The 23,870-nt window shown below is 41.2% G+C and overlaps 1 protein-coding gene and 1 long non-coding RNA gene across 5 annotated transcripts in view; one reads left to right on the top strand and one right to left on the bottom strand.

The window, feature by feature from the left end:
* Window positions 1–1,697: 1,697 nt before the first annotated feature.
* LOC138064034 (uncharacterized) lies at window positions 1,698–21,013 on the bottom strand. Of its 3 annotated transcripts, XR_011137246.1 has the most exons (4): window positions 20,854–21,013; window positions 18,684–18,832; window positions 16,010–16,157; window positions 1,698–8,213 (listed from the first exon to the last, which is right to left on the bottom strand). It is a non-coding gene; the product is annotated as an uncharacterized lncRNA (long non-coding RNA). The 3 variants fall into 3 exon arrangements; XR_011137245.1 differs by lacking the exon at window positions 16,010–16,157 and having other exon boundaries at window positions 20,854–21,007; XR_011137247.1 differs by lacking the exon at window positions 16,010–16,157 and having other exon boundaries at window positions 20,822–20,895.
* LOC138060890 (protein mono-ADP-ribosyltransferase PARP8) overlaps window positions 20,279–23,870 on the top strand; it is a 121,028-nt gene continuing 117,436 nt past the window's right edge. Inside the window, exons 1-3 of one of the 2 annotated variants that reach the window (XM_068924659.1) lie at window positions 20,279–20,315; window positions 21,639–21,712; window positions 22,535–22,589. In XM_068924659.1, the coding sequence (XP_068780760.1) occupies window positions 20,305–20,315; window positions 21,639–21,712; window positions 22,535–22,589 (140 nt within the window). In that variant the 5' untranslated portion in view covers window positions 20,279–20,304. Of the gene's footprint in view, window positions 20,316–21,119; window positions 21,713–22,534; window positions 22,590–23,870 lie in introns of those variants that run through there. The other variant, XM_068924658.1, reaches the window with a different exon arrangement.

Below are 23,870 nucleotides of genomic sequence, written 5' to 3'. Positions count from 1 at the left end.
TGCAGGTTTGGGTCTGTATCTGGAAAGCAGTGTAGACATAGCCAAAACAAGCCATGTTTGTATAGAAAACAAATAACTAGGAATATGTAAATCAGGTTAAAAATTAAAACAAAAACAAAAAACCCTCTTCCAATGCAAAATTAACTTTTTGTATGATATGACAAAATGATAAGTTTCTTTTCATAGGTAGAATAAGCCTTGGGGCACAACTTCCCAGGAAAGAAAACCTCCTCTTTATGTCTTCTGCTTTTTATCCCTAGGCAAATTTACTCCTGATATTGACATATTGACTTGCCAGTATGCTGGATTCAGTGACAATAAAAAGGGTAGATGGGTGGTTGTGGCTATTTTATTTTTGGGAAGCATGTGGTTGCTGCTCATCTAGGAAATAAATTGGCTTCTATCATAGTATATATTCCACTAAATGTATTTTAGAATCTCAGTCTCTATTTTTCAAATTGGTAGGCTCAGTTAAGAACATTAGTAGAGCTTAACAAGAGGGAAAAGTACAAGTATCTGCAATAATTAACTGGTAGGTTAAACTGGTGTATAATAGAAATCACTGATATGTATTAGGAAAAATCTTTCCCCTCTAAAGACAACAGAGAATAACGTCCATCCCAAAATCAAACAAACTATTTTTCTCTGTGAATTCTCACCAATTCTTTTTACAAATAGTTACCATTAACAGAAAATTGGAAAGGAAAATTGGTTTGTTTTCACTTCTTTGTATTTTCTGCTGCACTTCACATAGGGCATATTTTAGCCCTTAGGTTAGGCTTTTGCATGTCTGAACCTGAGTTCTGTCTAATGAGCTAGAGGAATATCCTACTCCTGGCACGCCATCTAGTTTCCTCTGTAATTATGGCTAGAAGCTCTCGGAGTGCAGCCAGCCCTCTTGGGGGAGCTTGAACCCCCCCCCCCCCATACTCATATGAGCCATCAGCCCGTGGCGTGGGCTGGGGGGTCTGGGTCAACAGAGTCCGTGGCCAGGGACGGGCACAGCTGTGACACGTCTCCAGCAGAGCCCAGACAGGGACCGACGGCTCCAGGCTGGGCAGCAGTGGGGGCCAGCAGGGCCTGGGCAGGGTCGGGGAGGCCTTGGGGATGGGCAGAGGCAGGGAGGGCAGGGGGTACCTGCAGGGCCTGGACATCATCTTTGAGTTAGGACATGTCTAAAAGTGAATATTCCAGTATTCCAGTTGTTTTTAAAAGGACTGAAATTATCTCCACGTAGAAAAAAAGAATGTTTTGGTCTAAAAAGGTCAGAACGCAACGAGACTTTATAATGCATTTTATATAGATCGCTGAATACTTTTATGAATGTAACAGCATTCACTTGCTGCTGAGACAAGCTAGTTTTGAACCGTTGACCTGTAAGATATGAGAGATGACCATTCCCTGGAGATACCTAACCTGCTGTGTGTTTTTTAATGTCAAAAGCTTTCATTGCTCCTTGCTAGATCCTGAAGGTTTGGTGGGTTTTGGGTGGAGAGGACAGGAGGGAACAGGAGTCAGGTGAGACTGGCTGTGAAAAAATTATGCATTTAGTGAAATGTCCCACTGTAGTAACATGAATATTCCTAACAACTGAACTTTACTGATACTTTTAACTTCTGAATCGTTATTTTCTCTGACTTGCACAATATTGTTCTGCTGAATATTGCATAAAACTGTTGAAGCTATGAGACAGTTAAACAGCATAGTTAAAAAATGAGTACTTTATTGAACAATTAATTTAAAAGGAGATGGGGAGAGTTTATGTCTAAAATAGAGGTGAAAAGCTGAAATAAGAAATGAGCTGTGTGTTTAGGGGAGTCTTTTATTCCTAGATCTGACTGCAATTTTAACATTTCAATATTAATTACTCCCACAATGAGAGCTAATAAAGAAATAGAAATGGCACATAAGCATGCAGACAATGTCAAAGAAGTATCCAAAGTATCATGGGGATGAAGAACTAGTATGACCCTAAAGAAAAAAAAAAATCCTTTTTAAACAGTTTTCAGAAGAAGGTTGAAAGTAGAAAGGCTTTCAACTGTTAGCAAAGAGTATGTGTCACACCCCTCCATTGTGCTTAGTCTAGAGACGTGGAAATTGTAAATAGGCAGGACTACATCTAAGAACGTCTCATGGTGAAATGAGCCTTTCTTCTAGAACAACCTATAAGATTGTGAATATTGGTCATATGCCTAGGTCAAAAGGTGTAATATTTTAGCATGCTCTATGTGGTCCTTTTGCTCCTATTTCTGATACTGATTAAATCACCTAAACCTTTTTTTTAAGCATTGTTCATCTCTCTTGTGCATACTATGGTAAGTTGGATTGTGACTTTGTTAGGTCTGTTTCACATGCTTAGAAATCTCAGAGGATACTGAATGCTGGCAAAGGATTTTTTTTTTAACCAAATTCCATCAAAAAAATCAACACAAAATAAAGAGACAGCCTTAGAAATGATACCTTAGTTCTTGCTTGTGAACATTAAAATTCATTGTTTCAAACATTTGAACGCAGGAGTTAATAATGGCATGTCTGCCTAAATGCTGCTAAGAACATCCCCGTAAAGTGATAATTACCAAAGCAAAGACTTAGTTATCTAATTCTAGCTGATAATTTCAGATGATGATAATAATGATGATAAATTTGTTATGAAAAATCTCAGGAGCTTTTGAGGGCTTTTTTGTTTCTTTATTCAGGGGGGAAAAAAAAGATTTGCAAATATGTGGGTCAGGTATTCAACCGTGGTTTGACACAACACTTAAATATCTTTAAGCAGTAGATGCTTGATGTTGCAAACAGCATGTAATGAAACCAGTGGTAAAGCCTAGGGAAACCACTTTTGTGAAACCAGTAGTTGTTGTGTGCCTCTTGATATTCCTTTGTGTGCCTCTCCCCACGTGTAAAGTCTGCACCCACTTATTCCTGTTTGTTCAGTTACTGCATGTATGCAGCCCTCATTTAGTTCAACCTTTTTCCCGTTCTCCCTTCATGGTGAGAAAAATTGTACCCTGAGAAAGACCCTAGACACACTATAATAAGACTCTTGTCCTTTTGTTCTTGTCTCTGTTTGCACTAAGGTGTCTCAGTGTTTGGTAGTTCAGATGTTGTTCTAGATTTCATCTTGATTGTTTATTTTCTTGGAGCAAGAAATTCACCTCATGTACATGAAAATCTGCTCACCTACTGTTAAGCTGAATTTAAAACTACCTATTCAGTACTACAGTCAGCAGTACGCTTATATTTTTATGCATGGAGTCTGTCATCAGTATGCATCTTCTAAGGGCTCACCCTTCTTCCCCCTTAGCAAGGGATTGTCATTTCCCTTCCCCATCCCTCAGGCTTGTCCTGAAACTCTGGAGAGCTTTGTCCTTTTAACAGACTCCCTTCTGTCCCAGGTCCAAGAACAAAGACAATACTTTCATTTTTTCTGCCTAATTGGTGTGTTGTGTTTGAATTTTTTCATTGTTTTGGTAGCTATGCTCGTTACAGACACTTCAGAATATACTTTTCTCTTTAAAGAAGAGGTAAGGCAAATCTGCCTTTGTCTCTCTAGTACAGGATTAAAAATATATAACTAAGATCATTCTCAAGTGAAGACCTTTTGACACCACCATCCCAACTAGATTGCCTTTACTATATCTATAGTCAGAACAGATTTAGAGATTTATCGTCTTCAGGACTGATCATTACCTAAATTGGTTGATGTAGGGGAGAACTCAGGAAATAACATCTTCACAACATCTAGAGCAGGAGAAAAAACCTTTGTCAAGAAAGAATTAAGTAGACACTTGCTCTTTCTTCTGCTTGCCGTCGCTCATGGCCTGGGAGAGCTCTTAACCCCCAGATGAGGTCGCAGTGGCTGCCTTCCCCACCTCTTCTGCCATAGCTCTTAACGTTTGTCATAGCATAATTAAAGATTAATTAGCCCAGAGACACAGACTGAAAGGGAGCGTGAACCTGTAGCCTTGTGGTTAGAGCACTCACTAGGGAGTGACTAGAACTCTTCCAAATCCTATTTATGTATTTTATTCAGTAACTGTTTTTGAAATACAGTTGGAAATCCAATATTTCATTTCATATTTCAAACTTTCATTTCACAGTGAAAGTCTTATCCACTAGTCAGCAAGCGATGTTTTTCCTGTACTGAAAACATTATTCAGTCATGTAGTAAGCAGCAGAAAAGTTCTGACAGAAGGGGAAAGTGCTGAGCTCCACTTCTGAGGTCTTAATGTCACTACTGGTAACTCAAGTGGTTGTGAATACAAATTTGAAAATAAACATTCCTTTACAGGTCAAAAACCAGGAGACAAAAACGGTATAAAATGATAGAGGAGGCTCCCTTCTCTTCCCTGCCCACACGAGGCCGTTATGTACCTGCCTAGTATTTCCAAGTGTCCAGGCCCTGCGGGTACCACCAGCCCTCCCTGTCCCTGCCCACCCCGGGGGCTCCCTGATCCTACCCGGGCCCAGGCCAACGTTTCAGCCCAATCCAGGGCCATCAGCCCCTGCTTGAGTTACCCTGTGGGTGTCCTGTCTCCAGCCCTGCCCCCAGGATGAATTTCAGACCCCCATTACAGCTTGTTTCCAGCCTGGTCTCCTGCTGCTGCTGGTGGGATTCCCTAGAGGGACCCTGGACCTGGCTCATCGTATTGTGGTGGCTGGGGCTGCTACCGGGTCCTGCTGGGTCAGAGGCTGCGGGACCGTGCCCTGGTCGGTGCTGGCACGGCCACGCAGGCACCCTCGGGCTCCTGGCTCAGCCTTCGCGGGGAGCAGCCGGCCCTCGTGGCGCCCTGGCAGCGAGCGACTGTCATTTTCTGAAGTTGCCAGGTACGTTTTTTCTCTTGTTTGACTAGACGGCATGCTGGGCCAAGGGGGTAGTTCTGTTGTTGAGGCTGTGCCACTCGTTTATAAAGAACACCAAATTCGTTAGGCCAGAGAGAGACCACCAAAGCAGAAAACATAATAAGGCTCCAAATCAGCAGACAATAGTGTTATTTGTATGTTAGGCCCTGCTCCAAACATTACATATGAGTTTCATCTAATTACAGTTTAATTAATAACAGACCTTGGAGCAAAGACCAGGAAAAGGTCTTTGTAAAGTTGAATCCCTTTTATGTTACTGCCAGCTCCTGAAATTCAGTTAATGAATAGAGATTCTTTGCTCCAGTGGGACAGCTTCACTAGCAAGGTGATAAATACTTAGGTTAGGATAGCTTTCTGGGTGATGGGAAGCCTCTGGGCAGGGGGGACCTTTGAACAATGGCTCTTCTTGCCTACAGGAGTGTCCCACCCGCTAATCATTAACAGTCTGCTAGGCTATCCCTTAACTAGTCTGCGTGCAGCTATTGTTACAGCACTAGCTCGCTACAGGAAGGCAGTTGTTTTTTAGCAGTACTAAAAAAAAACCCACCAAGACACTCACATGGAGGCAGGAGACCAGTGAAGTCTGGCTAGCGGGGCTGAGGTGCTCAGCCCCATCAAAACTAGTGCAGGATGTGCAGAAATAGCCCCTTGGGGCACCCGACCAAGGCACAGCCTGTGGCACCCCGTGGCATCTGGGTGCTTTCAAGGTAAGGTGCCCCCTAAACGGTGTTTCGGGCTGAGTAGCTAATTTCTCTCTAATGCATAAAGGACTTATCTCTTCCTTCGATCTAGCCCAGGTTCACATTAACTGCCATTTGATTGTTACATTGCATACCTCCTAAGGATGTCATTTTCTCTAAGGAACTCCTACAATCTGCTATTCAAAAAACACGGTCTTTGCCTCAAGACAAGCAAACGCTTCAGTTATTGTCATCGGGAATCTTTTCAGACCCATAGTAAATACGACGTGATCTTTAAACGCCCTCTTTTATTCTCATTCAGGAACGTCTGGATTTGATATCAGTCCAGGATTTTAGTATTTCATATTATCTAAAGAAAAAATGGCAAAGTAAAAACATGATATTCCTTTAATAATGATTTTGTTCTGTGAAGTAAAACAATGACTTTGTACTACCAGCATATAATTGCCTGAAGTAAAATCATTTTAACTGTAATTTTATTATTTTAGCAATTCTTGGAGTAAAAATACACCTGTGTGTGCAATTTTGCTCATTTTAAGCAAAAAACGCTTTTAAGCCTCAGTAGAAACTGCCTATGTTGTACAATAGTCAGCATTTTGCCTATATTTTTATGCATGCACTTTGTCATCAGCTTGTGCCTCTTTAGCAAATGATTTCCATAATAGTTTCTTCCAGTTGCAGTGTTCAAAAAATAACAAAAAATTATTTTCAAAAAAATCAAAAAAAAATTTCCTTTCTAATATTCTTTGGGAGCATTATAAACCAAAGCAAGGGGGCATTTCAATTGCAGATCATACAATGAAGTTTGGACACAACGTTCCATAACCATAAATCACATTGTCTATATCATGTAGAAAATCAGCCAGGCTTTCCAGGAGGAAGTATTTTCACAGCATTTAAGAAGGTATCAGTAAAACAGCATACAAATAATAGAATTATTCCAAACCGGGAAAACTTGGAGAGGTCAATGAATTGTCTAGTGTTTAGTGACTTTCACTGGTTGATACTTTTGAAGTTGTTCCTAGCCCTTTCCTGTGACCATGTTTAAAATTCTCATGTAGCTCAGAGACTATAAGAAATTCCAAGTTCTAAAATATCAAGATACAGAGAAAAGTTGAACTGAGTGGCCTTCTCTCCCCTCCCCGTCCACCCCTTCCCCACTTATGGGGAACTGTCAGTAACACTCTCAAGTCAATCTTGGCCAATACATCATGGTCATTTGGGGATAGATTTCTTCACCATCAAAGAAGAAATATACTCTGGTGTGGTAAAAAATGTAAATATCTTTTTAGGTCAAAGAACAATTTGAGATTTGTTCTTTAATGATCTCTAGCATAGTTTAAAGACTGTGCTATTTCACCGGAGAAAACTGTTTGCTCAAAGATCATTTTGGAGAAGGAATAAAGGGTTTGCTGTTCTGACAGAGTAAATAACTTCAGTAAACTAATTATTTGCCATAATCAGCTGTATTTTTAGAGATGAACAGAATGATATTTAGATCTGAGGTTCCAATTTCTGTAACAGGGATCAGAGAAGATTAATATAAGCATAGAGAAAAAATTAGTCCTTAACTGTTCCTTGTTTGTTTATTTTTTTATGCTTTTACTACCCTCCAAACTGGCATATCCGTTGCACTCATTCCTCTTTTCTATTTTTTTTTCTGTTAACACAGTCTTGGATTGCAATTCTTCTCCATGATATATATTTAAAACCTTTTCATTTTTTATTCTTCTTTAGGATTGTGTTGCTACATTGTATGCAATGTACTGTCAACCTTATACAAGATATAGAAACAGTTTCCAGTGATAAATCTTGCATGTACTTCAAAATTAAATACAGTGTTTATATCTAATTTTAGGCTGCCCTACAGCATTATTCAGTGGAGCAGTTATTACAATTCAGTACAACACAGCCTGAATATGTGGATGGCTGCTTATTAACCACAAGATGATAGTTTTAACACCAACCCCTCCTGCTTGTTTTTACTTAAACAGCAAGTGGTCATGTTTCTTCAGAAACCCAGGAGAGATTTTTCTCTTCCTCAAAACAAAAAATAGCACTGTGTAGTGATGACCTAATTCAGAAAGAGGAAATCATTCATAGATATGAGAACATAAACTAGTATTACATTAGAACAGAGGATATGTACAACATGGATTTGGAACTATATTTGAAATAAAAAAAAGTTATCATGAGGTTGTTTTTTTTTTTTTTTAACCTGCACTGAGATATTTAACCGTATTATTTTTGGAAAAATAAGATACAAGTACTTTACCAACGAAGCACTATCAAATAAGGTGTAAGGTTAAACTATAACACCAAAGTTGAACTATGACACCTCCAAGAGCATTAGGGTGCTCCATGCTGTATAGTGTCTATAGCAGACTTTCCTTTCTCAACCTCAAAGGATCGGGTTTGATTGTAGTCAAAGAGGATGTCTGTAGCTTCTTTCTGCAGCTCTTCCTACAGTGAATTTTCTACCAGCCTAGAAACTGTGCAATCAGACTGGCCATGCCTTTGTTTTATTTCGTATTTCAGATTTATCTTCATGCCTTTTAAAGAAAATCTGTCATTGCTCTTTGTTTTCTGATTTCTGATAGAAGTCTTTTTGTGCAGTGTGCCTCTCTGCAGCTGCTTGCACAGCTCACCCTGGCAGACAACAGAAAGAGGAACAGTAAAGAGTTTTTAAGAAAGTGAAGACTGTCACAGAGAAACACAGCAGGTAGACTGGGGGCCCCCTCCAGCCCACAGCAGAGGAAGAAGCTCTGGTTACTTCATGGTGCTTGCAGCTAGGTTGACTGGGGAAATGGGTTTTAGAGCATGTGCGCCCAGATTAGTAGGTCAGACAACTTGTTTCCATTTATTGAGGGAGCGGCTGAGACCATGTGATGGGCGCCTCATCCTGTACAGTTAGCTATCCCCCAGCTTCCTTGAGTGTTACAATAATTTTTGCCATGTGCTCTTTTACCTGTTGCAGTGGTCATAATACTGATAGGAAGACAAAGGGAATATTTTTGGAAGAAGTGATCTAGTACTCAGCTTCTACTATAAAAGCAGAGTTGCTCAGAATGGAAAAAAAAAAAAAAAAAAGCATGATGGGAGACAACATTTTAGTTAAAACCAGAACTTCCACTTCTATCGTCTGCTTGGCTTTTGTATCTAGCACATTTCCTTACTTGTTCACCTGTTATTTTGTGTTTAGAAAAAAAAAAACCCTCCGAAGTCCTCAACCCCACCCATCTCCCAGAACACCCCAAATAGAATAAAACTGCACAGATCAGCTTGCTGGACAGTCTTATAACGCAAAGAATCTGCATAGGAAAAAGCAATTTTTCGCTCACAAGTACAGGGCCTTAGATGTCTAACTGTATACTGATTATATACAGTTAGAGGGCAGAGGTACACACCTTACAGGGTTCCCTTCTCCCTCAGGGTGTTAGTTGCTGTGATGTCAGAGATAATAAGATAGCAAGGTTGGTTTTAACAAAACCTGTAACTTAAAATACTTTTTACATTTGGTAGAATAAAGTTATGAAGCATGAACTTCTTTTTTCCCATTTATTTTTGGGTGTACACCAGGCAGCAAACACATAGAATCTTTAAAGAAAGCTGCAAAAAGCCACATAATAGGCTTTATTCTTTGGACCTACTGGAAGAAGTTTGATTTCCATATACTGCTTTTACCAATACAAAATATTTTTTATGCTATCCTGAAATATCAACTAGAGTGTTTTAAGCTAAATACACCGTGAAACAAAGAATGAATACAAGGATATAGGTCTCCATACTCATTTCTTCCAGAAAAATTATAAATGCTACATTACTTTCTTAAAAGGTAATATGGCCATAGGACAATACATAATTTTAAAACGTGGAAGAATTTAATGGGCCATACACCACTAAAGGAAATGAGTTTCTTAACTTGTGATCAGAGGCTTGCATGGAGAGCAACTATGTCATTCTTTCTGTAGTATTTTTCTGAATTATTTTCCTCACAAGTATTATTTAAAATAATTTATTGGATAGTATCACAGCTCCCCTCTGGGTGGGAGGCTAGGACTGAGGGATGTTCTTAATACGGACTGCTTTTATGGATGACAGAGTCTGGAAACCAGCCTCATCAAGAACATTGCAGTCTATTTAGGCAGAACAGTGACATTTGTTATTCCAGGCAGTGAGAAGGCAGTTCCTTTACGTGAGGCGCTGCGCCCTCATAAACAAAGATCTGCAGATCTGTTCCCAGACTATCTGCAAAATGATTTTCAGAGTGTCATTTACACTATCATCATGAGCATTGTTTCCTGGTTGATTTGTGTCCTTACTCACCTGGCTAACTCCCACTGTCTAGACCTGAGCTATCCTTCATTGCCAGTATGGTAAAGAAGTAAATGAGATAACTGTATCATGTTATTTGGCCTTCTGTTTGCTTAAACTCCTCCACTTTCTGATGAATTATTATTTCCTTCTCATGTCAGGTGTTTTCTGCAGTACAGTTCAATTGGCATTTTTTTAGGAACCCTTATGTTAAGTGACGTACTCTATGCTTCACTAGAAGGTTTATATTTTAGAGTGTAAGCTATATGTTCTTGCCTGTGCTAGGGTAAGTAGACTACCTGACTTTAATCAGTATGTGTTAGATAAGATTGGGACTTTAGGGATTTCTCAGAATAGCTGCAGCCTAACACTGGGGTCTGCTGTGGCCCTGTCCCCTCTCTTGAACCAGCATGTTGCTTAAGGTATGGCTCTGTAATAAGCCATGTGAGGAGCTGATCTGACTCCAAGCCGCAGTTTCTGTAGACCTAATTTTTGGCTCCATTTCCTTAACCACCTCACTGTGGCTTTGCTGGCCTAATAAAGGGCCTTAAAACAGACAGCCAAAGGCAGAGGGGAAGTGGACTATGGAAACTCGAATTTAATCTGTGAAACTTCTATCTTCATTCTTGGGGTGGAGGGTGGGGAACATGCAGAACTACTTTGTACAGTATGTTGCAGAGGCTTTTGTTTACATCCAAATATAAATGCATATTCAAAGTTTAGTCTGATTTTTTTTTTTTTTGCTTTTGACTCTTTACCCTCCTTCAGGTTTGTCTCCTTGCATGTGTGCATGCTTAAAAATCTTCTATTTTATAGCCATTTTCTTAGACCACATTTTGACTCTAGACCACCAGTTGAGACACACTACCTTAGAGAACATTAATGACTGTGTCAATCAAATATTTTTCTGAGAGCCAAGGATTTCCAAACTCCAGAGGTGCTCAAGCTATACCTCATTTTCCTGGATGTGCCTCTTGCTTGGGGCTTCTTTCTTAGCAGATTATCAGACTGCTACATAAACACTTAATGTTTTTATCAAGTCACAAAAATGCCATTTTAAGGGGGATCTTGAATTACTTATTCTGATTAACTGTGTAGATGTAGTTTTTCCCAGCTGAAAATAATTTTCTACTTCATTGAATAGTGTGGCTCTTGCATTCGCTCCAGATATGGGAAAGTTGAAAGAGTTCTTTCCTCTTCAGGAGTTTCAATCCTGTGCTTCTAAACAGAGTGCCATAAATACCATGTTCTCAGACAAGCGCTCTTGCTCTGTGCTTGTAAAACTGTTTCTCTTTTTCTAAACCAAAAGTGCAGTGGGCAAGGGACTGGAATCCCCTTGAACAACCGTTCAAACAATGGAGCTGAGGATTCATTCCTTTTCCCTTCGTGTGCCCTTCAAAAACAAGCTCTGTTCCACTCAAGGCAGGAACAAAACCAACCTTGACTTCTACCAAGTATCCTAACTAAAAGCTGGGGGGATTTTCTGGAGCAGGATCCTCTTGTTGAAGGTGTTTCCCCTTCTTTAAAACACTTGAATAAATATGAAAATGCAAAGATGCGATGAGACAAAATGACATGGTGTCTCCTCAAGCCTCTAAGCTACTGAATAAAAGGACGTTTCTTCACAAGCTAGCGTTATGACTCCTTGTTTTCCCTAAAATGAGTGTCCCAAAATGAAACATCTTGTTTCAGAATGAAAAAAACAATTTTGTGTTAAACGGACCAGAACTCCTCTCTCTCTTGTTTCAGTGACAAAAAGAGATAACAAAAATAAGTTTAACTTGATACAAACTTTCTTTTTCAGCAGCAAAAGTCTTGGTCAAAAGGCCCTTAGAATGCTGGAGACCTTTGCCTTTTCATTTTTGGGGAAGTATGTATTGTGTCATCAATATTTAAATACCTTTATGTGAACAGCTATTAAGTAATGTATTGCTTGAAAATTGTTCCCTCTAAATCATATCTTTAACTAGTTATAATATTTTATTCGTGATGTGTGATTGAATTATGCTACATGATATTGAGTTTATTTCCTGATTGTGTAAGCAGAAGAAAAGAATTTTCTAGCTGAAGCATAAGTACTAACATTGGTACAAGAATTATCGTGGCTGCATATTGACATCATGCAATAAAACAGCCTTGCTGAATATTTTTGAAAACAAGCAAGTATAAGGGGTGGGATGATAGCCAAATTAAAAGGCATTTGTAAATGTGTCTATGAATAATTTTTCCTACTATTTACCCAGCTCTTGTCTTGTAACTGAGTTTACCGAAATGCATAAATCAGTGCTGAGTATTTTAGGAGTCTATCCAGCTGCATTTCTCTTTTAGCATTCTCTTGTCAGCATGAAATATTGTGCCAAGAGCTATATCTGTGCAGTTTAGAGAATTTAGATAATTATGTAGGAAGATGGAAAATTAATTTAATAAAAAAACAGGGTTTATAGTACAGAACTGTCTGTAGCTGCATTAAAAATATCACCAAGGCACAACTAAGATAAATCTTCTTATGTAACTTTTTATCACTGTTCTGCACACCAAAACCTTAACTGTAATATACAGCATCTCTATAAAACTCAAATAATTTAACTACAATGATGGACATACTAATAATTGATTTAGAGGAACTGCAGATGTGTAAAAAAAAAAAAAAAAGTTTGCTGAAACATTAGCATCTGATGATTTTACTTTACGGTTTTCAACCTTGAAATATTTCCAAAGATTTACATGATAGCCTGATAGTTTTCACCATTTTGGAAGAAAAAAAAAAGAAAAGCATCAAATATAAAACATTATATAAAAATATATATAATAACTGATATTTAAATCTAGGAATCAGTAATAATGACCTTGTTTTAATTGTGGTTGTTTTTCTATCCCATCCCCATATAGCAATGATAACTGTATCATTGAGTTAGTTTCTTTATACAAGTATGTCTTTTATGTTGTGAATGTTAGAAGAAATTCATTTTATACTACACAAGCTACAGTATGAACACACTGTAAACCTTGTAAAACAACCTTATCAGTCACAAGACAGCTCACCTACATTTTATAATAAATTGAAGTTGTGTTTATGAATGTTAGGTGGGACAGTAATAAACACAAAGTTCAACCAAAACAGATGGGGCTCCAACACGATTTGTAAAATGGGTTACTTCACTGCTGGCAGCCCAGATCTCATTTCAGACAAAAATACAAGCAGAACTGAGGAAGAGGAAAGAGAAAAAGGTCATAAAGATGTTCTGAAAAAACACACTGAGTCCAGAAACCTTTGATAGTATTTTTTTCCCCTCGTTAATTTTGTTTTTTTGAAGTAAATACGGCACCCCTCTTGGCTAAGGTAGGGAAATTGCTCAGGAGGGTATCTTTTCCCATACTTTTTAGATATAACCTTGGTCTTGTGGCATGTTCTGTGTATCACAGAAGGAACAGAGAAGGTACATAGCATCGTGATAACTCAAACCCTTACTGTGTATTTGCATGGCTTACTTAATGAGGATATACCAACCTCCTTTCTCACAATGACATTTATGCATTTCTTTTCAATAATGACTGTGAATTATTTTGGTAAATACTCTTGTCAAGAATATGTTGTGTTTAAAGAAGCTTGTTTATAATATTTACCTAAATAATACTATTAGAAACAATAGGCAGAGCTTCACTAGCCTTGCAGAAAATGGCACTTTTTGTTTATGCTCCACCCAGATATGTGGGTTTTAAAAATCTGAGTGAGTATGGATGTGGCAAACCTAAGACCTGTGTTTAAAAACTAATTAATTGCTTCATTTTAATTCATAACTTGTCTTGCTTGCGTCAATGGGACTACTCATGCTGAAAGCTTAGATGTGATTTGCAAAAGCAAGGTCTAACTGAATTGACAATTTCTGCAATGAAGACTTGATCTTCAATATTAAATGTTGATATTCTTAGACATTATTTTTCTAATAAGAAGCCAGAATGCTGACATGATGTCCATAAAAAAAATTGATATACTTAACTATTTCCTCTCTTCCCAGAAAAAGCATTCTTAGTCCTTTTCCCTCAGCTATTTCTTGATTTTCTTTTCATTAACTCCTCTACCATTTCCCCCCAGCACCTCCCCCCCGCCAAAAGTGTAATTAATCTCTGAGTAATCTTTTTATTGAAAACATTGCATAGTTTCTTTTGCACTTGCTGTATATCTCTTTGAGGGGTTTCAGGTTTTCTTTCATTGGCACTTCCTTCATTTCAGTCATTTCCTATGTCACAGCCAGCCAGCAGTCTCAGTATTGGATGGCTGAAGCTGTTCATCTACTGAACAGTCTTGTGAAGTTGGAAGATGGTTTTAAAAGAAAAGACATCTACTTGAAATTTGATAAGCATGATTTTGTACTCAAACTGTACAAAGTGCCTCAGATAACTAAAAGGGAGTGGACTTGTTTCCCCAAACGTGTTGGTTGTTTTCATTTATGAATCCACAGTCTTTTTGCCTAAGGATTTTGTATTTATTCTAGTCTCTTTTAGATATAGCAAAGACTGCAATTTTTTACTAGCTTAGACTATGGTATTATTTAGGTTTTCATAGTGAATTCTGCATTGTGGATACTGCTGGCTGACAAAAGTACCTCAGGGTTAAGATAATGGGGAAACTGGGGAATGGGTCGACTTGTAGTAATTGTGAACACGGCTTGCAAACAAATTATCTGGATAGCTACCAAGTGATATGGTCAATGGGACGAATACTGTACGCATAGGTTTGGCTGGGTTTCCTGGCAGCTAAAGAAAAAATAAAAACCCCACACAACGTACTCCCTTGTATGAGTTTCATGTTAAATACAATGCTTGCAATATTGTTCAAAACAAAACAAAGCAAAGCAACACCTACTTTGGATCCTGCCAGGTTACACAACTGTTTTACCAGAAGAGAAACAGCCATAAAAGGTGTCCTATAAACAGCTAAAAAACCAAAACCTTTTTCTTAACCACAGGGGCACTGGACAGGGGACTGTGGGAAAATGACTAAAGACGACACCCATAGGGAGTCTGAAAGTTTTGCTGTCATATGCAAGCTTGGGATGCTTTTGGTAAGAGTTAGATGAGACAAGTACATACACTCACTAATTATCGTAAATGTCACTTTCTTTTATGTTTAGTTCCTTAAGATTAAAGAGTGCTTTGGTTTAGGAAGACTGAGTGAACATTGCATTAACCCCTGGTCCCAATCTTCTGAAGGGAACAACTGCAGACACCCAAATCTAATTACCTCTGTGGGGTTAAACACAGTTAGTAGAGCAGCAATAGCTGAGCAAACACTAAATGAGTTTCCTTGGGTACAGGAAGTAGCGTAGTTGCAGCAGCATGAAACTCTGCATGTGCTAATTTCCCCCCTTTCTCAGCCTCTCATTTAGAGTTAGGTCAGAGATCAAAACAGTACCCCACGGCTTGCAGTATAAACGAATGTTGTTGGAACTAGTCTTCACTTTCTAAGGGCTAATCTTGCAAGGTGCTGAGTGCTTCCAACCCTATCAATTTCAACTGAACTGAGAGTACGTGGCAGTTCCTTGTAATTTTGGGTTACAAATTCTTAGTTAAGATCAGGCATAGGTTGGCTGTAATTGAGGTTTTTTTAGCAGGCGAGCATCAGTACCTGATAACAGATGGTGACATGGTGAATCATATTTAGTGTTGCAGAAAATGGACTAAATTGAATATTTTTAGTAAGGTAAGTATTTTACAGTTTTAGTACTTTCTGGCATGACTATTTGCCATTAAGAAATTGCAATCTGTATATAGGCAACAGACGAGTTTTGTTCTAAGGCTTTTTTTAACTTTGCGTTTGCTCAGCAATTGAGAAATTTGCTAGGTGATAATTTGCAGCTGTGGCAAATGATACGTGTTGCCATGCATTTTTTAAATAGTCTGGATACGCTTGAGCCATTCCCTAAATATTCAGGTTGGTACTAAATATAAATTCACGGTGCTCACATGTTTTCTGCAGGCTTTTAGTGTGGATTTTCCAATCATCTACGTTCTCTATTCAGTGAATGAAGAAAGTAAAGTTCTTGAAAAAGGGATTTAGAATAGCTGTAACGCCTGACAGGGAACACTGAAAATGGCTAGATGAAGATTAGATCTAATATTCTGCCTCTCACCTGGGTTTAGGTGCTCATCTGCACCCCTTGAGATAGGCCTCTCTGTGGAAAGTCAGTTCTGATTTGGAAACCATTTCTTATGCTCAGGCAGGATGATGTACCTTCAGGACTCAGTAGCTCAATCACTGTTTGAGCTTCAGGCATTCTTCTATCAAGAGACATTTGTGGAGACATTAAGTGTCAACTTAGTGTCAGCCTATGAGGATAAACTCACAACTCCCATCTCCCAGAGAAATATTCTGACTACCAGGCTGCAGACTAATTTGGATGGAGGCGCCGTTATTTGCGTTACTGAGCACTGCCACTGTGCAGGCAGAATTGTCCAAGATTCATGGAAATAATGACCGTGCTGGCAAGACGCAACTCACTTCAGGAGCTGGCAGGAAACAGGCATAGGGGGTTCCCCTTTGGGATTTGCTTAGGTGACTGATGCCGTAAAGCCAAGGGATAACAAGTTTTAAAAGACTCCTGCTTGCCTGTGTTATAAAACTCTGGTTTCTGTAGAGAAAGATCCCTTTTTGCCCTCTTTCTTGTGCTGCCTGTGAAGTGCTAAGAGTGAGACCAAGGAGGGGAACTGAATGGATAGGGGAGAAAAGAGAATAATGAGATTCATTAGAAGAAATAAGATGTTAACTTAATGGTAAAAGAGTTAATGAGGGAAGTCAAAAGGACTAGGAGAAATGAGGGAAACGGGAAGAGGCTGAAAGATGAGATGAGGAGGAATTAATGGAGGAGGAAAAACCAAACAGGTTAAGCAGTTGTTACAAAGTTTAATGTTAAGAGTTGCAATAAATTGTGGTGTCATTTTGGAATCTGATTGCATGATTTACTGGACATTGCTGAGAGCATTTATAATGCCAGCAGCCAAAAGGATAGCTGTTCTGGGCCTTGCTGACATCTAGAAGGATAAGTACTTGGTCTTTGATGGAAAATTAGAGACTACTCTCGTAACAATTCCACACATCTGTTTGTAGCACCTGTACATCCTTTTGTTTTGTTTGAGGTGACTCTTGGTCCTGTTTTATATAATATTTTTTAAAAAGGAGAAAAATACAACTTTTTAAATTTCAACAATGAATTAAAAAATAAGCTTTGGTCCTCTGGTATATCACTGCAATGTTTTTGTCTTTTTCTTTCCCCTATAGCTTTTCTAAAAAAGAAAGTAAAATATGTAATGTTAAAATATGTTAGCTAAAAGTTTGCTGCCACTAGAATAGAAGAAAAGGCTTAAAATCCTTTTAAAAACCTATGGCGGATTGAACAGGTGATAGTTTAAGGCATTGTTTCACGTTGTAATCTAGCCATTGCCTCAATATTCATCACGCAAAAATATTTAAAGCTTTTATATCATATCAATATTTTAAGTCATGTTATTAATACCATGTAAACTGGTATTCTTTTTAAAAAATTGAAGGATCAATGGACCAATGCTAACTGTCTCCAAAAATCACTTAAGAGGCTTTATTTACACTACACCCTTAAATCATCATAGGTACGTCATATTAGTGGTCTTCGAAACCAAGTCATCACAGACTTCCAGTGATGACCTGAAGAAGCCAGTCTATTAATACCTGTTTAAAAAATTGTAATTAATGTGATTTCAGTGGCTTTATATTCTCTTATGGATTACTTTGGCTAAGGATTGTGGCTGCCTAAGAGTGGCAGTGACCCTCTACTTGGATGGACAACTGAGAGCAAAGGCATTGAAGACAGGTGACTTGAAATCCATCTAAAAAAAATATTCTTAAAGAAATGTAACTGTAAACTCAAGAGTATTTATCAGAGTATTATCTTAATACAGGGTATAAGATTATAACTGTTAATAATAGAGTTCTAGTGACAATTATACTAAAGTTTAAAGCTAAACTATTTTTATGCTTTGGGAGGTATTTTTACAATGCACTTGTGTCACTTCTCTTTTGTTGGAAACAAGGTAAGTCAAGGTAAGTATTATTCTTATATATCTCACAACTTAATGCCTGTGTTTTCAGACTTTAACAGCACAGTGTAATGCAGAAACAACCATGTCATTTTGAGGCAGCTTACTGGAAGGGGTTGTGTTGTGTTTTATCACTCTAAAGAGTGGAATGATACCGCTCCTTTAAGCATTCCACCTCCCAGAGCTCAATGTCTGCAGAAATTAATGAGCTTTGCAGTACTGTGACTGGCAAATAGTGACTGAAATTGCAGAAAGCGCAAATTTTTACTTTGTTTTGTACCAGAGTTTCAGTTGGGGCATGTAAATGTGGGGCTATGTACTTTTACGTTACTTACTGTTTACCAATACAGTAAAAAAACCAAGTAATATAAAAATTACTTACACTTCTTGTTTGCTTAATTGAGGTAATCAGTTCAGTACAAGCAAACTGAGTTGAGCTGAACTTGAGAGCAGTGAAAATGACATGAACAGATTTTCAAGATCAAAAAGACAATTGGAAAGACTCACCTTGAATTCCCTTGAAACAAAACCATTACTTCCAAAACCAATTGCCCTATTGTTCTTGAAATTATTTGTAAAACTCTTCGGAAAGTTTCTTAAAGATGTTGGTAGATGCTGATACATCTTTTTTTTGGGGGATTACAGCACGCACACAGATGTGGCAATAAAATTGAGGATACTTTGATGTCAGCAGCTTTACACATTTCAGGATTAAGTCTAATTCTAAAGATTCACCTTGATTTTACAGTATGTTCCGTTTTCAATATTTGTATCAGTAGAATAACTTCAGTATATAACCTAGCTTTTCCTCATGGGAATCAACCATTCCTGCTATAACAGTATCAGAGTCATCAGGTAAGTAGAGGGCCAGATTGCCTAAGAATCTAGAAATCGAAGGGACACAATAAATACAATAAATATTTAACCAAACATTTTTTTCCCGACTTTTCTTTCTATTCAATTCATGTTGTGAAACTAGATTCCAACCATAACAGTTTTCCTGATGATAGTAGTGTTTCTTTTGTGGATGACTTTTTAATTCACGGGTATCAAGTCTGTGAAAATAGTCTTGAGGCTTAAAAAGGCAGTCAAGACTTGCGTTAATTGTTACGACACTGAGAATCACCCTGTGGTTAAAATAATCTGTGAGATTGTCAGCATAAATATATTGTAAAAATATAGTCCCATGTCCCCCTGTCCTGATCCACGTGGGAAGGGTACCTTTCTATACAAGGTTGAGGATCAAAAACTCACCAGAATAAACCAAATTCTGATTATAGCTTCTAATTATGATTATGGACAAGCCAGCAGACATGCCTGCCTATGTACCAGCTTCCCATCAAAGCCAGAATGGCCATACCTGGCAGGCAGGTAACAGAGATAAAAGCTGAAACAGTGTAATATGTGCAGAAAACTTGAGAGAAGCCTCACTGTTTGACTGAACTGGTATAACTTGCCAAGATGACAAAGTCTTACTGAATTACACTCCATCAGCGAGTACAATAGCAAGTTCTGTATTCTGCCCTGGGAAAGTCTTACTGCAGTAGAAGAGAATTTACGGAAGAGCACTGAAAAGTTGTCTGGAAATCTCTCTTCAAAGATAAATTATTTTCTTAAAAGCAGAGAATTATGTCACACGATGGGGTTTTGTTCTCTTTAAAGCCTATCTGCTTTTCTTATAGTTTCCCTTGTGTTCCCTCCTTCAGACAAGAAATCTTGTCAAGTTAGGAATATATATGGAATCTCTTTATCATCACATTTTAAAATATTTCCCCTGGAGAACAAATAACAAAATAATGATCGCGTTTGTCCCCTGTGCTTGAAATCAGCAATACATGATTAATACAGACTTACTTAATGAAAAAGCACTGAAACCATTGGGCTCAATAATGAATAATCCATGGGAGTTGTTTAGACCAGGACAAACACTTACAAACTGAATTTTATGAATATTCTTTTTAATTTTTTAAACAAATCTGTTTTCCACTGTGTTCACACCCATTTATTTTTATTTTTTACTGATTATTCACTTAGCACTTGGGGTGATGGAAAACACTTGCTTTTGCAGACTTAACCATTCCATTTGAATTATATCACAGTCACTCCTCGTATTGCATTAGTGCCCAAAGCCTCTAGCCTGGATTAGTGCTCACTGTTAGGCACTGTGCTAACGGCCTGAGTCCTTTCCCTAAAGCCCTTAGGTTTTAGCGGTAGGTTTGCCAAAGACTGATGGGAGAAAAGCGTGATTAAAAACCACGGTGGTCAGAGATGGATTAGAAACACGTTATTTCGCTCTCTATTGTTTTACCGTGCACACCTCCCCGTGGGTAGGAAGGGAGCGGAGGTCGGCAGGGGGATGGAAACCCGGTAAGGGCGATTTTCCGGGTCTCCCTTCTCGAGCAAGGCCCTTGCCGGCGCCGGGCAGGGGCTCGGGCCCCGGGGCCCCCTGGCAGATGCAGCGTGGGGGCGCCCCGGGCCGAGCGCCCCGGCGGCGGGGGCGGGCGGGCGGGGCAGCAGGCGCTGCGGCAGCGGGGGCGGCAGCGGGGGGCCGCGGCCGGGGCGGCGCGGGCCCGGCGGGAGCCGCCTCCGCGGGGGCGCCGGGCTGCGGCCGGCGGGGGGAAGGTCTCGGCAGGAGGGGGGGCCGCTCCGCCGGGGCCGGTGAGGAGAGGGCGAAGGGGCCGCGGCTGCCGAGCGGGCGCCGCTTGCCCTCCCCAGCCGGCGGGGGAGGCGGGGGCCACCGGCTGCCAGCGCCCCTGCCCGCGCAGCCCGGCTGGGAGGCGCCTTTCTGGGCGCTGGCCCAGCGCCGCGGCCAGCCCCGTGTCGCCCGGCGCTGCCCGCTTCCTGCCCGCCGTCGCCCGGGGGCCGGTGCCAACCTGGGAGCCGCCCGGCGGCCGGGATCACTTGCCATTTGCATTTCGCCGCTGCTCGGGAGGAGGCGGTAGCCGGTAGCCGGTGCCCGGCGCTGGGAGCGGCGGAGGCGACGGCCGGCGGCTGCCGCGGCCGCTGCGCCCGCCGCCTGGCCGGGCTGCCCGCGCGGCTCCCTGCGTCCGCCTCTTCCTTCCCCCGCGCCGCCTCCGCCGGGGGAGCCCGCGGGGCCCTACGTGCCGGGCCGGCAGCGAGGGGAGGGTCTGCGGCTCGGCGTCGCTGCAGCAGCGCCGGCCCGGCCCCGCCGCGCCGCGCCGCCAGGGACCGGGTGCGGGCGCCGCCGCCGCCGGGCTCTCAGCGCTGCTGCTGCGCGGCGGTCGCCGCTGGTGGCGGGAGGGGGCAGGAGGGATGTGAGCGGTCGGGTTGGCGCTTTGCCCCCTCCCCCCCCTTTTTTTTCCCTCAAAAAAAAAAAAATCCAACAACCAACCCAAAAAACCCTGAGGGGTGGGGGGGTTCCCGTGTGGCCGCCGCCACCCTCCGCTGGATCTATTGTCAGGGAAGGAGGAAATTGCCATCCGCCGGCAGCGGCGGCACATCTGGGCGGGCACATCTGGGCATGCAACATCGGCTCCCGCCGCCTTCCTCCTCCGTCCTCCACCCGGCCGAGCGGATCACTTCGGGGCTGGGGGAGACTTCTGTTAGCCGGCCCCGGGGTCCATCTTTTGGACTGAATATTGAAACTGGCAGAGCGGGGGGTGGGGCGGGGTGGAAATAAAGACTGCTTTTTTTTTCCCCTGGGATTTATTTCATGGGGATGTGTTCAAGACAAGAGAGGATTCAGAAGGATATTGACGTTGTGATCCAAAAGTGCAAGGCGGAGAAGGACTGCCTGTTTGCAGGTGAGTTTATCTGCCGGGCGCCAGGTCCGCGGCGCGACGCCCCCCGCCTGCCTGCCCGCCCGCCCCCGCCCCTTCCCCCGCCGCGGCATGCCTGGCCGGGGTACGGCTGAGCCCTTTCGGGGGCCATGTCCAGGGGGATGGTGGCCGCCTCTGAAGCCTGCATGTGCCTGGCATCAGCCCCTTCTCTTCTCCTCTCTTCCTCCTCTCCTTCCGAGGGCATGTGAGGGCAGATGAGACGAGACGCCGGCTGGGAAAGGGGGGGGGGGTATCCCAAGTCAGGGAGCATGGCAGTGGCCACACGCCCGACCGTGCCTCTCTGGTGGGGGGTGGGGGGGGCCGCTGCTTGGCGCTGCCGCCGTGCCGTGCCCAGCGGGGTGCTGCGCTCCGCGGGGAGCCTCGGCGTTATCGCCGGGGCGCTCGGGCTGCTGCCCGCCTCCGGGCGTGTATTTACGCCCAGATGCCTGCCCGCAGTCAGCGCTGGGGGAACGGCGAGGGGCAAGCGACGCTGTTCCGTGCCACACCATCGGGGTTTGGCTTCTTTCTTCACGGGGACGGTTCTGTACAGTATTTGATTTGCCGTAGCAGGCGCCCGGCTTGTTGCTGCCTGTTGCCTTTTACTGACAATGGAAATTCCTGCCGTTGCCATAGCACCAGAGCACTTGTTGCAAGGGGCTGGGGGGGGGGAAGAGTTGCTGCATTTCCCCTGATTCATGGTAGCCCCCCCTTAGCGGCAGCAGAACGCTGGTCTGGGAGACCTCAGCTCCCACCGCTGAAATAAAGAACGGATGATAAGTTATAATAACGCAAGCCTTTGTATTTCAGATTTCAGGTACTCAGACTCCACCTTTACCTTCACCTATATCGGAGGCTCCAAAAGGTACTTTTTTTGCAATAATGACTCACTTCGTTTCCTGCTTCGGTGAGCTACATTGATACAGCACAGTGCCAGGCTTTATGTTTCCTTTCCTTTTGCAAGGAGTGATCAGTAAATCATCTACATTTAGACAAACGTAAACTGAGGAGAAAGTGTTGAGGGAGGTGATCAGAAAGGTGATCCTAGTTGTCAGAAGCTCATTCCTCTAAGTGCTGTTCTGTGGCACGCTCCACCGTTTCTGTTTTTTAATTTATGTGTATACGTAGAAATTATAATGTGAACTTAACAGAAACACAACAAAGACAATACAACAAATATGAAATAAGAAGTTAATTCATCTTTAAAAAAACTGAGAAAGAAATGATTTTAATAACAAATAAGCCAAATATCACATCAGCATCTAATTCTCTTGCATTTGAGAGCCATATTTAGTTCCACGACAGATGCAAGACTGTCTGCAGTTGACCAAATTTAGCTTCTCAGAAAATAAGTAAAATGTCAGGCTAGCTTATAACATAAAATATTTGTTGTTTTAATTGAATGTTAATTTAGACATTATTTCTAAATTAATAGAACAGTTTTTGTTTATAAATTGGCTTGTGCATTTATACATTTTTAATTACATTTCATCATTTGTTTTGTTTGTCTGTTTTCAAAAGAAAACATATTTAAAAGCTTGTATTAGTGGAACGCACATCTTTTTTGTTTTCCTGGCTTCTAGTTGGCTTTTACTTGATATAGTATTTAGAGTATATGCTAGGTCGTTCTCCTATCACTTAGTCTTACAAGGCTTAGAAAGACATCCTGGTTCTATTTATTTATTTATTTATTTTCCAAACAGTTCATCTGATACGTGCGGCAGTTGTGTTTCTTTCCCAGGGTACGTCAGCTTAAAGTACTGTATACTGAAATCTGATCTTTGCAGGTGAACCTTGCGATGCAGGCAGTGTGCTTATAGCCCTCGGTTCTGCTCTGTGCATGCTTCAGGGTCTGGCTGTAGGATCAGGCTTCCAGATGGTCCGCAGGCTCCTAGACTGCTCAGAAAAACACTTTCCTACTTCCCTAGCCTATTTCTTCCTATTGAAGGAAAGACTAACTCATATCATTTTCGGTGGAGCAGAACAGTTCATCCAATAGCTCAGAATCAAATGTATTTACAGGTTGCTTAAAATATACCCTTTAATGTAGGGTTTTAACATATGTTTTGGTTTGGTCTTGTTTTAAAAGATAGTTTTGGAAAACTTGGTGCAGTTGAAATTATCTTACAGAAGTACTACTTCTTTT

This window comes from Struthio camelus, chromosome W (assembly GCF_040807025.1).
Source record: "Struthio camelus isolate bStrCam1 chromosome W, bStrCam1.hap1, whole genome shotgun sequence".
NCBI lineage: Eukaryota > Metazoa > Chordata > Aves > Struthioniformes > Struthionidae > Struthio > Struthio camelus.
Note: the sequence above shows the minus strand (reverse complement) of the source record. Positions and strands in the feature narration are given on the sequence as shown.